We start from the raw sequence: 14,323 nt of genomic DNA on the forward strand, positions 1-14,323 counted from the left end.
GACCAGGATCCGAACTCGTGGCCCTGCACTGGCAGGCGGGTTCCCAACCGTGGAAGCCACAACATCCTCTGTTTCCAAGAAGGCCTCCCCAGCTCAGCCCCTCCTACTCCAGGCCTCAGCCCCACATGGACTGCCCTGTCTCTGCCTGTCTCCCCCCTGGGGCTCTCTAAGTGCCAGCGCAGCCTTTCTCCTTAAGCAGATATCAAAGCTGAGGAACCTCCACAGTCTGACCAAGTCTACGCTCTTCAAGTTTATCTTGCATCTGCCCTTTCAGGATTCCTCTCAGTTCAGTTCATTCACTCAGTCGTGTCCGACTCTTTGTGATCCGATGAATCGCAGCACGCCAAGCCTCCCTGTCCATCACCAACTCCTGGAGTTCACTCAGACTCACGTCCATCGAGTCGGTGATGCCATCCAGCCATCTCATCCTGGGTCGTCCCCTTCTCCTCCTGCCCCCAATCCCTCCCAGCATCAGAGTCTTTTCCAGTGAGTCAACTCTTCGCATGAGGTGGCCAAAGTACTGGAGCTTCAGCTTCAGCATCAGTCCTTCCAAAGAAATCTCAGGGCTGATCTCCTTCAGAATGGACTGGTTGGATCTCCTTGCAGTCCAAGGGACTCTCAAGAGTCTTCTTCAACACCACAGTTCAAAAGCATCAGTTCTTCGGCGCTCAGCCTTCTTCACAGTCCAACTCTCACATCCATACATGACCACAGGAGAAACATAGCCTTGACTAGACGGACCTTAGTCGGCAAAGTAATGTCTCTGCTTTTGAATATGCTATCTAGGTTGGTCATAACTTTCCTTCCAAGGAGTAAGCGTCTTTTAATTTCATGGCTGCAGTCACCATCTGCAGTCATTTTGGAGCCCTAAAAAATAAAGTCTGACACTGTTTCCACTGTTTCCCCATCTATTTCCCATGAAATGATACTGTTAACTTAACTGTTGTACTGACTGCCTCCACATCTTTGCAAACATCATTTCCTCCACCATGACGTCTCCCACCCTGCCTGCTCGTGTGCTGACAGCCCTTTCCTCCTCCACAGATTCCAGCTCTTTGAAGAAGCTGTTGATGGCTATTCGAGCCCACAGATGTATGTGGGCCCTGAATCCTGCAGATGTTAGGCAGGCGCGAAACGTGTTATTAATTCAAGAAAAGAGCCTGACACACAAAGGCTTAGAAGATACAATGTATCAAGGCTTTTGTTCACTGCAGCCAAGGGAACTAACCACAAAAAGGTAGAGGAGAGGTCTAACCATTGACCCGGAAGCAGGAGAGGCACAGAGGAGCAATGGGCGGGAGCAGGACCTGCGTGCGCACACGCTCCAATCCTGACGAGGGCCAACGCTGCTCATCTTCAGGTCCTGCACCTACAGAGTAGGGCAACACACCTGCCTCATAAAAGTGATGTGCAGGTACCTCCCTGCTGGTCCAGTGGTTAAGACTCCAGGGATTTCTCACAGGGATCGAACTAGATCCCACAGACTGCAACTAAAGACCCTGCATGCTACAACTAGGACCCTGGCCAGCCAAAAAAAAAAAAAAAAAAAAAAGTGTGTAGAATCCCAGGCACATACATGACGCATAACAGATGCCCCCTATTACCATCATGATGCTTGGCTAAATCTATGGGAGGGCGACTCTGGTTCTTCTCTGGTGGGGCTCACCAAGCACTGCCATTCTCCAGAAGGCAGGTCCATTCAGGTCTCCTAATCCTAGAAGGTTACAGTGGTAGATGGGTTCAAAAATTACTCATCAGATTGCTTCACTGATTTAGCAATCCCACCACAAGTGTCTGAGGCAGAGAGAGAGTGACCTTCTATTTTATTTTGTAAAGAATGATTTGGGTCTCCTGGATACAGATACATGTCCCCCAAATTTCACTACAGATATGAGAGATACAGTGCCTGGAATTTAAAAGCATGGTTAAAATTAAAGCAGATGTCTTGTGAGGTTAATTACCACAAAGGACACATCATATCAGCTGCAATTTGGGGGCTGATACCTGATACAGATACAATATATTAACAAAGACACGTCAGCAGGGAAAGAAAAATGAAAACGACTATGGCCTTGCTTTCCCACTGATAAACAGGGTGAAGCGTTAGAAGAGATCCTTGGGAGTGGGTTTTGCGAGCAGTGCTCCTGACTGACTCTGGTCACCAAACAGACGAGGAGTCCATGCACAGCCTCACTCTGCTTCTCAGTCACAGTCACAGCCCGCTTCCTAATCTGGACTCGGAAGCCAAGCTCCCATTCCATGGCACAGGCCAGCCTAAAGGCCAACCTGCACTGTAAAAGGATCCTTCTCTCTTTGATCCCACAAATCAAATTAACAAGGGCTTTAGAAGCCATCAGGTTAGCATCCAGAATCCAAAATGGCAAAGAATACTGTGCTGTGGGATCAAAAGTTGCTTTTCAAATCTCAAGTCAAAATTGGTATTTAGAATATCATGTCAAATAATTTCAGCGTGTACTTAATAGTAACCAATGAGCCACAACTGCTGGCTATTTCATTTTTGACTGAAACGTTCCATTATTTTGGTCTCCTGTGGTGGATGGGCAAAAAAGGACTTGAAAAGAGCAACAGATTCATAAGATTTTTAAAAATAACTAATTAAGTTTCATTGGAGAATAATTTATTTACAGCATTGTGGTGGTTTCTGCCGTACATGGACAGGAAGCGCCCACAGGCGCAGGTGTGAGTTCTGGTTTTGGCCAGCTGTCACCTTGGGCTTAACATCCTTTGGCATCAATTTCTTTGCCTGTAATATGGGCTCAGCACCATATGCCCACTTCACTGGGTTATAATGAGGGCTGAATACAGTAATCGACAACGAGGTGAATGTGCTCAGGGAGTCGTGAAGCACGGCACGAAGGGAACATCTGGAAAGCATCCATACTTTCTTTGAAAAGGATTTGTTTGTTTATTAAGCTGTGCCAGGCCTCAGCTGCAATATGTTGGATCTGGCTCCCTGACCAGGGATCGAACCCAGGCCCCTGCGTGGGAAGCATGGAGCCCCAGCTGCTGCACCACCAGGGAAGTCCTGGAATGTATAGGTATTTTCAACAGATCTGTGAAATGGTGTTAGAAGGCTTTGGGAGGTTATCTATTGTAATAGTAACTTTTTCTTAAACAGGAAGTGAAAGTTGTTCAGTCGTGTCTGACTCTTTGCGACCCCATGGCCTTCTCCAGGCCAGAACACTGCAGTGGGAAGGCTTTCCCTTCTCCAGGGGGATCTTCCCAATCCAGGAATTGAACCCAGGTCTCCTGCATTGCAGGCAGATTCTTTACCAGCTGAGCCACCAGGGAAGCCCTTTTCTTAAACCTAGGGAGTCCTCTATTCAGAGCAGGTCAGTGGGCTCTGGGAGTGGTTTCCAGAACCCCAAGGGCTCCATGGACACAGCACGAAGCCCTCAACTAGCCTAGTCCCTGACTCCCCACGAGGGGAAGCAGCTTAGAGAATGGAAGGAGCTGTCGAGAAGCAGAGGTGTGGCTGCGGGGAGCGGACCATTTGCACATCCAAGTAAGGATGAAAGGTATGATGAATAGCCCCTATCTGGTCAATTAACCTGAGGGCCCTTTAAAGGCTTTCTGAAGAAGAGCCCTCCCCTGGGCCCCCAGCAAAGTCTGTGAGGGCAAGCCTCTGGCCTCCGCTTCCCCGGGCCCCTGGCGGCACAGCCTCTGCACCGAAGCTGTGGAGCCCATGAGTGGTTTCCATTAAGATCTCCCAGGACTCGTGGGCATCCTCCCTGGGGTGAGCAACTGGCCCTGCAAGCCCTGCCATGCCGGCAATTCTCCTGGACAGTTCTGTCCGCAGCCCTGCGGGCGACCTGGTTCCTCCAGCTGCCCCGGCCTGCTCTCACCAGCCCGCTCCTGTGTCCTCCAGGTCTTTCTGTAAGAAGGCCTTTATGTAAACGGCCCTCTGCTCTGCCCTTCTGCGGCCACCTTTGTCTGGAACTTTGCACCAGCTTCTTGGTAGTTTTTTCTGCCCTCACGCTTTAGCTTCTCTTTTCTATCCCATAAATCAATTCCAGAAAGAGTACGTGACTTGGAAAAAGGAGCTGTTCAAGCTCTGGTTCGACCATGTCCTCGAGGAGCGCCTCGGCTCCGAGCCGTTGCTATATTCATGAAATATCTGCTCTCCTTAGCTCCGGAGAGCACAGGGGGGCATCACCATGAAAACTGCACTCAAAGCCCTGAACAGCGATAGCCGTCATCAGCATCACCAGTTCACAGGCCCTGAGCGCCCGCACCGGAAGCCCCCAGTCCTCTGACGTCACCCGGGGCCCCGCCCCCGGCCCCGCCCCCGGCCCCGCCCCCTGCCGGCCCCCCTGCAGCACGCTCCGCCTCAGGGTTTCAAGGACACGGCTTCTTCCACCCGGTGTGTCCCCTCGGTCTGCCACACACAGAACGGACCCCGTCCCAAAGCGTGGTTATCTTACGCAGAAGTGGTCTCTCTCTCCTCTGAGCCATTCCTTCCCCGGCTTTTGCCGCCCTGGATGCCCTTAACTGCCACAGAGGGAACTGTGAGTTCCCATGGACACACACACGCCGATGAAGAGCGCGGCAGACTGGCAGGCGGAGCGATCACTACCCCGAGCTCGGGACGTCGGCAGGCCCACAGGCCCAGCCTGGTGCTGAGAACAGGGCCGAGTGTGGATCCACAAAGGCAGAGCAGGTGAAAGGCAGGGCGAGAAGCGGCTCACGGTGGGACGACAGGGCCGCCCACGAGACCCAGGCTCGCGGCAGGAAGCTCTGCGCCACGTGGTTGGGTCTGGTGTGAACAGAGTAGCTGAGCAGAAGCTGGAGGAGTCAGGCCCCAGCTCAGGTCCCAGATGTCGACTAGTAAGTGGGGACTGATAGCCAGGATGAAGCGTTTCAAGAAAGCCCTGAAGGGACGCTCCAGTGGGTAAGTTAAGGCTGGTCCTCCAGTGGGTAAGACTCCAGGCTTCCACTGTAGAGGGCACGGGTTTGATCCCTGGTCAGGGAACTGTTTAAGATTCCTAATGTTGTCTCTGGTGCAGCCAATAAAGAGAGCCCTGAAGATTTAAGCACTGGACCGTGTCAAATCCTGGCACAGAAGGGATGGTCGGTGGCTGGACTAGCAGAGGCAGGATACACAAGGCTAGAGAAGAGCAGCCTCAGGCCCCTCACAGCAGCCAAGCTGTCGCCTGAGCGCGCAGCAGGGGCCACAGGGGACAGCCACGGCAGAAACCAAAACCTCACTGCGGGAGGAGGGAGGCAAGGCTCTGGCAAAGCGACGGCAGGAAGTCAGAGCATTCTGGGCTAAACGCCGGGAGAGAAGAGCTGGGGGGAGACGCCTGGCTTAGCAGAGGGGGAGGCTGCTAGGAGGAGGCAAGGTCTGGCATGGTGGTCTTCAGGGAACGAGGCTGCCGTGAGCTTTTGAGCTGCATGTTCTCCCAAGCCTCAGCCAGCAGGGCCGATGCCAAAGCAGAAGGCACCAGGGCCTCAACAGCTAGAATACAAGCTCCTTGAGGGCAGGGACCACGCCCTGTTCATCATCTGGCACCAAAGCCTAGAGCAGCGTCTGGCACGCAGGCACGGACGTCACGCTGGACTCTCAGGGCGTGAATCCTACCTCTATCACCCTGCCAGCTGGGCCTCCTCGGGAATGTTTCTTAAGGCCTCTCTGCTTTAGCTTCCTAGCTCTAAAATGAGGATCCGAGTACCTCGCTACTAACGGGGAGGATTCAGGGAGTGAGCATATAGTCAGCACACACACACTTGCCGTCATCTGTGAGGCGTGTTCCCTGGAGGCTGGTTCCTGCTGCAGGCCTCCCAGACAGCGCCTCACCTCCAGCCACAGGTATCGCTCGTCACCAGCAGTGCTGGAGTTTGAGGGTCTAGAGACGCTAGGTTGGGGTCCCAAGCTTCTTCCCAGCAGGGCTAACGCTTTGAGACTTGCTCCCACGAGCACGGAACAGGGCATGCGCTGGCCTCGGTCTGCTCACACCAGAGCGAGAGAAGGCAAGGGGCCTGCGAGCACCCCATACGCACAAAGGAAGTCGCTCGCAGACGGTGCTCCTAACAGTCATCCGTAGCAAAGTGCACGCGGCATGCCAACTAATACCAGTACCTTGGAGCTGTGATGCCAGGGTACCGAGCCCACGCCAGTGACATCTAGGAATAATTTTCTGTGAGGTCCAATGGGATTTTTTTTTTTTTTAAAGCTCAAAGGAGGAAACAGACTATTTGTTTCCGAATCAAAGGACCAGACATTAAAGCACCGCACTACTGTGGGGAGAGGCAGAGGCGGCGAGCGCCCTACATGTTTCCTCAAAGCAGCCGCAGCGGTTCTGCAGTCAAGCACTCGTCTTGTTTTCCACTAAAGTGGCAGCACCAACATCTCTACTTGTCCTGTCGGTTGCCAGGCAACTGCGACAGCGATCCCTTCTGCCCACCCACAATGCACAGCTTTCATAGCTGTTCTCACTGGGGTTTGCCAAACACTCCCAGGCACTATCTTCTCAGCCAAGGCTGCTTCTTCAAGCTCATCTTCTTGCCTGCTTGGTCCTGTGGTAAAATTTAAACACTGTCTTTGTCATTATGTTCTGGTAATTTCCATAACAGGCTGCCCATCAAACATGGGATGATTTCACAGTAGCATTGAGAACTATAAATAGCTTTCCATAAAAGAAACCAGACAAAAGCCTGCCGATATAACATTCTAGTAAGTTCAGCCCAAAGTGCTAACTTTAAGTTTCTTTGAACACATTCTTCTGGCTGAATATACTTGTGTTGCTGTTGTAGAATAATTGTGACTAGTCTTAAGCTTAACCACACTGAGTTCAGTAAAGGCTTTATTTATCAAAAGTCTTTAGGTCACATATTACACATCCTTTCTTCATATAAACCAAACAGATAAAGTCTTGATAAGCTTTCTTGACTCCCTAGAGGTCTGATGAATATGACGTTAATAATAACACGTGGTTGTCAACAGCCAGTAAAAATTAAGTGGTTAACTAACACTTAACACCTCATACACTTTAATGGGTAACGGCCACATTTACTTCCTATCATTGTCCTCTGATCACTCCACAAGTCAGATAAAGGCCCAGATAAGAAATGATTTTTCCAAGATTTGAGTGGCAAGGCTAGTATGTGGCAATCCCAGCTTAGGACATGGATCTTTGGACTCTACCTCGGGGCTGTTTCCTCCATAGTACTGTATTTCCTCCATGGCTGATGGGATATCATCATCATCCGAGGTACCTGAGTTTGAAAGGGTTGATGGGGTTAAAGTGAAGAAACCAGCAGTGGTGGTTTGAGGATGAGCAGGATGGCTGGGTAACAAGGAGGAGAAGACACTTCACTCTGCACACCCCTAACCTGTGATATGTAGATAAGACCTATTTGAACAGAAGTATTTTGTAAAGGGCTCTGATTTAAATATGCACTGGTCCCTAAACTAACTGGGCACAGGTCAGATGCGTTAGATGCTGAGAATAAAGGTAAGCAAGCCCCTGGCACAGGCGCCCAAGCAGCTCATAATAAACTGAGGCCAATGAATGCCCTCAGAGCCAACAAGGAGGACACGAAAGGGCCGGGCAAGGAGTGCTGTGCGTGCGCCCAGTTGGGTTTGGCTCTTCGTGACCCCGTGGACTGCAGCCCACCAGGCGCCTGTATCCGCGGGATTTCCCAGGCAAGCACACTGGAGTAGGTCGCCATTTCCTCCTCCAGGGCATCTCCCCGACCCAGGGACTGAACCTGATCTCCTGCGCTGGCAGGTGGATTCTTTACCACTGCACCACCTGAAAGCCTTACAAAACACAAAGGAGGAAAAATGATGACTCATGTCTGCTGAGCTAGAAGAAGTTTCAAAGGGGAAGATTTGAGAAAATCCTTAAAAATAAGCTTAAGCGTGCTGGACAGTACAGAAAGGAAAACACACTTAAAACCTGAGAAGCTCAGAAAATGAGTGGTAGCTAGAGGAAGAGGGGTGCCGCCCGCTCACTCACAATTTCCTGGGCCACTGCAGAGTGAGTACCGTACAGGCACCATAATTACTGGTCTGCGAGAAACCACACGTATTTCACAAAATTACCAAGTGTCAGGAAGAGCACTCCAGTAGGAAAAACAGTGTGGGACTTACGAACTCCTTTTCTCTTAGAGCAGGACAGAAACTAATGGAGACAGGTCCGTTCACAAAGAGACTTCACTAAAAATGGTTTCAGGGGAGATTTTGGTGATGCGGCAGCCACCTAATACCGAAACATAGCCTAGGCTCTACACACGCTTCCAGTGAGAAGCCCAGTCACAGCGCAGCACAAAAGAGAGGGGGGGAGAAAACAGGGAATCTGCAAACATAAAAGGACAAAGTAGAAGACGAGAACTAGATGAGAGCTAGCAGTCCCTGACTCCAAGCTGCTTCCCCATTTGTGAAGTGTCAGCTGGGTAAAGCCAATCTCTGTGACCAGGAAGCCAGCATCCTCTACTTAGGACGGGCTGAGAAACGGCCCGCGACCACTATGTGCACTCCACAGGAAACACGTGAAGTGTGTGGCTGAAGTGATGAGGCTTTCCTTCTTGGGTCGGGGGTGGGGGCAGCGGGGGGAGTTGTGTCTTGTAGGAGTCTGCTTATCTCTTATAAGACTTACTGAGTGTGGGTCCCAAAGCCATCATGCTGCAGGGTTAGAACCTCCCTCCAATCAAGTTGCCTCCTTTGGCTCCAAATAATGCTGGGGCTGCACTTCTCAAACAGCCTCTGGGGAGCCCGAGGGCCAGTCTTGTGAGTATGCTCAAGGAGACTTTCCCTTGACTATGGAAAACAAACCTCAATTTTCAAAACAGGAAGAAATTATTTCAAGTCAAGGCTGGAGAAGCAGATGGATGAACCCAGCTGAGTAATGAATGAGGCCAGAGGAGGGCAGAATCGGAAGATGGCCTCCAAGATTCAGCCTCGGCCCTGGTGTACAGTTCCAGTTTATCCCCCTCCTGGAATGTGAGTAAACAGTGTGACTATAACGGGATTTCATTCCCATGATGAGGTCACTAATCCCTGGACCTCTGAGTTAATCAGAAGGTTTGGGATGATCCTGGGCCTGAACTAATCAAGTGAAGCCTGGAAGGATGGACTGGGCCCTTCCTGGGGACAGATTCTCCTGCTGATTTTGTTTTTTCTGTTTCCCTCCTGTTGATTTTGAAGAAGCAGTGAGCTACGCTGTGAACCACTCATGGAGAAGACCACGTGGAGGGCACCAGAGGCAGCACTCAGAGCTGAGAATGGCCCATAGCTCAGTCACCCAGAGAGCAGAAACCTCAGTCCTGCGCCACAAGCAGCGGAATTCTGCCAACAACCAGCGAGTTTAGAAGACGACCCTGAGCCTTAGAGGAGCTCGTAGCCTTGACCAACACTGTGATTCTGTGCAGGGGACCAGCCAACCCATGTCCAGACGCCTGACCCACAGGAACTGCCAGATAATGAGCCTGGAGTTGCCTTTAGCCGCTTAGCCACAAGGCCCAGAACAGAAGCATGTCTGTTAGAGATAATGCTTACTCATGTGCCACAGAAGCTCACTTTGAAGGAAATTCTGAAGAGCAGCAGAAGGGTGAGAGCGGTGGTATCATTTTTCATAAAATACCTAGTTTCTCAAGGTGACCATTTTAAAGGGCAACACTTCTTTGGATGTGCAAATCTGGCTTATTAAATGTCATATTATTAGCGTCAAAATTCACATGGCTTATCATCCATATTGCTTATTACTATTATAATTTTTTCCTGAGAATATTGTTTTAATAAAAAGCACTTATTCATCCCAAGCATCAACATTAACAGAGAGTTTTAACAATAGATCAAAGTAGTAAAGTGTCAAGAAAAAAAGGTGGGGGGAGGGGTCAAATGTATGCAGCTTTGATGTATTTATCTTTCACTGCAACCCACGTCTTAAGACGTGGCATATCCACCCCTTGTGGACGGGCCGCTGGGTTTGCTGGCATGATCCCTCCATGTGGACTAGAACCCATGGATCTCTGTGCAGCCCCGCCTCGTCACTCTAAACAGGAAACGCAGGAAAGCAAAGAACAGCAGCGCTCTTATGCTAGCTGCTCACGAAGTTCTGACCTTCTTCTCCAAGGGGACAGCATCGCCAGCAGGAGAGACGGCCGAGGGGGCACTGAGAGGCGCAGGCATCTGCACGGCTTTCGCCGTGACGCGGAGCTTAGCGCGTGGGGGCCGGGCTACTCAACACCCCAGAGGAAACAGGACAGTCCTGCCCAAAGTGTCATCTTGACCAAACCCCCAGGGGCCGCTCTGCCCTCCTAGCCCACGCATTCCTGCAGCACCCATACTGTTTCTCAAACACAAACCAGAACATTCCCGGCTGCGCCTCTCTCCAGGAACGCCTCCCCCAGCTCTCCACCCACATGGCTCCCTTCCTTCTTTCAGGTCTTGGCTTAAATGCCACCGCGTCAGTCAGGACCTCCCTGATCGTCCTATGTAAGGAGCAGACTCCCTTCCTGGCACAGGGACGGCACACGCCTCTGGACGCGCGCTGAGCCTCGCTGTGCTTCAGCTCTCCCATTAGTAGAGGGGACGGACGCAGCTCACCTGCAGGACTGCTGTCAGGATTACATGAGTGTGTGTGTGTGTGAAGACCTGCTTTTTTAGAATGCCTGAAACTCAGCGTAAGCGCTGGGCTTCCCAGGTGGCGCCGGTGGTAAAGAACCCGCCCGCCAACACAGGAGACATAAGAGACGTGGATGCGAGCGCTGGTCGGGAAGGTCCCCTGAAGAAGGAAACGGCAGCCCACTCCAAGATTCTTGCCCGAAGAAACCCATGGACAGAGGAGCCTGGCGGGCTACAGTCCATTGGGATCACAAAGAGCTGGACGCGACTGAAGCGATTTAACACTAAGCGCCACACGTTAGCTTTGAACATCTAAAAACAACTGAAACCAACTTGGACATTAAGCTATTACCTAACTCACTGTGCTCACTGGCAAAGCTTCTTTCTGTGAGCTCATCAGGCCACAAAAGCTGACCTAGAGTAATGTGAGGCCACTTGTAACGACGCTACGGACATTAAACAGATGTTATGCGGACTCACAGGAAGCCCCAAACACTGAACTAAATCTCGGCTCAAGGATTTCAAATAAATAAAGGACTGTGCACCTGAATTATTCTTCTACTTCATTTTTCTCTGTAGCGATTACCAGCATTCGATATCTATGAATAAACTTGGTTTCTATGCGATTCTCACTACCGTGGAGTCAGGACTGTGTGCTATCACGGCACTCCCTGAACCTGGAGAAATGCCTGCCACATAGTAGGTGCTCAGTAGACACAGGCTGAAATGGTTAAACTTTACGATGTCAAAAATACAACGCAGAACATTGCTTAAGTAGAAGGAAGAGTGTTTCTGGAGGATGGTGACCAGCTGTTCCGTAACTCAGGAGGAAAGGCTTGGGCCCAACCCGCCCGCGTGGCTTGGGAACCCGGGAGGTGTGATGCTTAGACGTGGTCTGTTCCTCCGCTCCTGGGCACCAGCCCTCGGCTCCACTCTCCCCGAGCGTCCACACACAGGCTCAAGGTGTCAACAATCAGTTCTGAAGAGAACTCCAAAACATACTACGCATACGCTGACCTTCTGACTCGAGCATCGCCAACAGACAATTCCACTCAGCCTTCCCACCTCAAGAGGTCGATCTGATCCAGCTGACCATTCTCCCACCAAAACCAGTTTTGTTTCTTGACTTCTCTAGAAGGTGACCACCTCCCACCTCCCTGCTGGCCACACCCCAAACCCAGGGCTCGTCTCTGAAGCAGCTCCCAGTCAGTTACGTGCAAAGTCCGGGCAATGCTCTCACTGGCACAGCCTCCACCCTGGCCTTCTGGTGAGCGGCATGCTTCTGAAAGCTTAATTTCTCTGGGCACCCGTTTCCCCAGCAAAAACCCATGGTGCTAGACGAGATCACTTTTACCCAATAACTGATATGTTTCTCTATTTGTTTTGACCCTATTTTGAGAAAAAGCATTCTAAGTCAAGAGGATTTTCACCATAGTTGGAAGAACAGCCTTCAAATTCAACATTCCTGCAAAGTGGCATGATTCCAATAAGAGCCTTGAGTACAGAAAAGTAACACGAGGGGTAGCGTCCTGGCACCCAAACTGGTAGCGAATCTGCCAGATCTGATCGAAGGAAGCGGCACGGCATTTTAGGGCCTCAACACAGAGCAAAATAAGGAGCTTGTAATAAAGTGGCCCTTGGGGTGTACGATGGCCCGGCTCTCAGCACCGCTTCTGAGGGTGGTGTTTTAGAATCAGAAGCAGACAGATTATTTCACCTAGCCCTACTGACTGATCATCAGAATGTACAGGAAGCGAGGGTCACACACAGCATCAGGATGTCACAGAACCAGAACCAACAGCCAGGTCTTTCTCCCTCAACTTAGTCACCTGGTTTAACATTTAACATCAGGCAGTTCCTGTGCACACCGGTGGCTGGCACGGAAGCGTGGGCCCCTCTGGAGAGTGCTCAAGGGTCCACGCGATGCCTGAATTCATGTTCCTGTTGGCTGACTTTGTGGGAGACCGGGCAGCACTGTGCCTGGGTTTCTCAGCACGTTAACTCTAGGGACACTGGCTGTAACCTAGCTTTTGCAAGAGTGTTTTATTTACAGTGAAATCAGGGGAGCAATGAACAATTTTGCACTCACAGCAGCAGCTAGGGCTTGAGCTCCACGCCCACAGAGGGGCACAAGCCCTCTACACCTCTGCTCGCCTTAGCACTTCCTGCCCCAGAAAATGACTTCTCCACCCAGGACATCTACAGGGCACACCTCATACCCAGGCAGAGGCAGAAGTTTCTCTTTTTAAAGGCACACAGCAGGGAGAAGGGCGCCAGCACCCCTGGCATCCTCCATAGCCTCGAGGGCAGGGCTGGAACAGGCGTGACTGTGGCCTCGCATGTCGTGGGTCCTTCTGTCCCCAGCACTAGGCTCTGTCGTGTACCTCTCACGAGGACACAGAAGGCAGCCACCACTTTCCCAAGGGTTGGACATGACTTAGCGGCTAAACAACAAATCACAAAGACACAAACATACATACATGTTCAAGAGAAAACGAAGGATGGTTCACAGAACCACTTTCTGGAAGTGCATTCAGCCCTCTTCCCAGGAGTTGCAAATACATTTTAACAATTTTTCCCATCAAGAATATAAGAACTCGTACCTCGTGACCAGGAACCAAGCGATCTGACTGAAGTCTGGAGAGGGTCTCAGGTAAGTCTTGATATGTGGCATGGCGTTGCTGCGGCCTGACGTGTCAGCTGACCACTTGCTGGCGATGGAAAGGCACAAACCACGAGTCAGAACACAGACGGGTCATCACAGCCCTCATGTGAGAAAACTGTATAAAAAGCAAAATCCTGACGCGTAAAACACGGCGAGTACACTGTTCTCTGTGATATGAGCTGAGATAACGTCCTAAATCCTGTTGAGCTGACAGAATAACACATGTTCATTTTAGAATGTGGGTGCGTAGAAAATGCCACCTGCAAAAAGCACTGTAAACTGCAGGCGCACGGCCCTCGCATCCTGTTAGGAACACACATATACATACGCACACACACTGTTTCTATCATGCTTCTCACCGCGTGTAAGCGCACCCTGTGTCTTTAAAGGCAGGAACTGTGTTCCCAGAGCACAGTGCTGAGTAGGAAAGGCTCACCAAATGCTTGCTTAATGAACAAAACACAAGATGGAAAAATACAGACAGTATGAATATCAAAATGGAATGCCGAAAAGCAGGGGGATCATTCAGAAATATGCCAGTCAAATGCAGACAGTCATGTGTCTAAGCTTGGTTTCTAAGTTTCCCACATTTTTGGGACTACGGTTTCATGGGGAAAAAAAGACCTATATCACGAGGTAAGAATCCTCACTTATGAATAGAAGAGGGCAGTCCCTCAAGAGAATAGTGTCTGAAACGGTAAAACTGGGATTCGGCAGGGTCACTATCAGAGTATTAAATTCACCTGTGGGGCTTCCCTGGCAGTCCAGCGGTTAGCAACCCACCCGCCAGGGCAGGGACACAGGTTCGATCCCTGCTGTGGGAAGATCCCACACGCCACGAGGCAACCGAGCTCGTGCGCCAAACCATCGCGCCTGGCAGCCACAACCGTCGAGCCCTCCAGCTGCAACTACTGACGTGCGGCAGAGCGGTGCTTCGCAACGCGAGGAGCCACCACCACGAGAAGCCCGCGCCCCGCGAGTAGAGCGTAGCCCCCCGCGCCCTGCAACGAGAGAGGAAGCCTGCTCGTGGCAACAGAGACCCAGGGCGGCCGATGAATAAATGAATACAA

General features: G+C 51.1%; 1 protein-coding gene across 6 annotated transcripts in view; it reads right to left on the minus strand.

Annotated features, from left to right (window-relative positions):
• TDP1 (tyrosyl-DNA phosphodiesterase 1) overlaps positions 1 to 14,323 on the minus strand; it is a 72,945-nt gene that overhangs the window by 25,123 nt on the left and 33,499 nt on the right. For all 6 annotated transcript variants that reach the window (XR_001918634.1, XM_018053850.1, XM_018053851.1 and 3 more), the window contains exon 13: positions 13,192 to 13,299. Coding sequence is in view for 5 of the 6 variants with exons in the window: in XM_018053850.1 (XP_017909339.1) it covers positions 13,192 to 13,299 (108 nt within the window). In the remaining variant the exon portion in view is untranslated. The remainder of the gene's footprint in view (positions 1 to 13,191; positions 13,300 to 14,323) is intronic.

This window comes from Capra hircus, chromosome 10 (genome assembly GCF_001704415.2).
Source record: "Capra hircus breed San Clemente chromosome 10, ASM170441v1, whole genome shotgun sequence".
NCBI classification, from domain to species: domain Eukaryota; kingdom Metazoa; phylum Chordata; class Mammalia; order Artiodactyla; family Bovidae; genus Capra; species Capra hircus.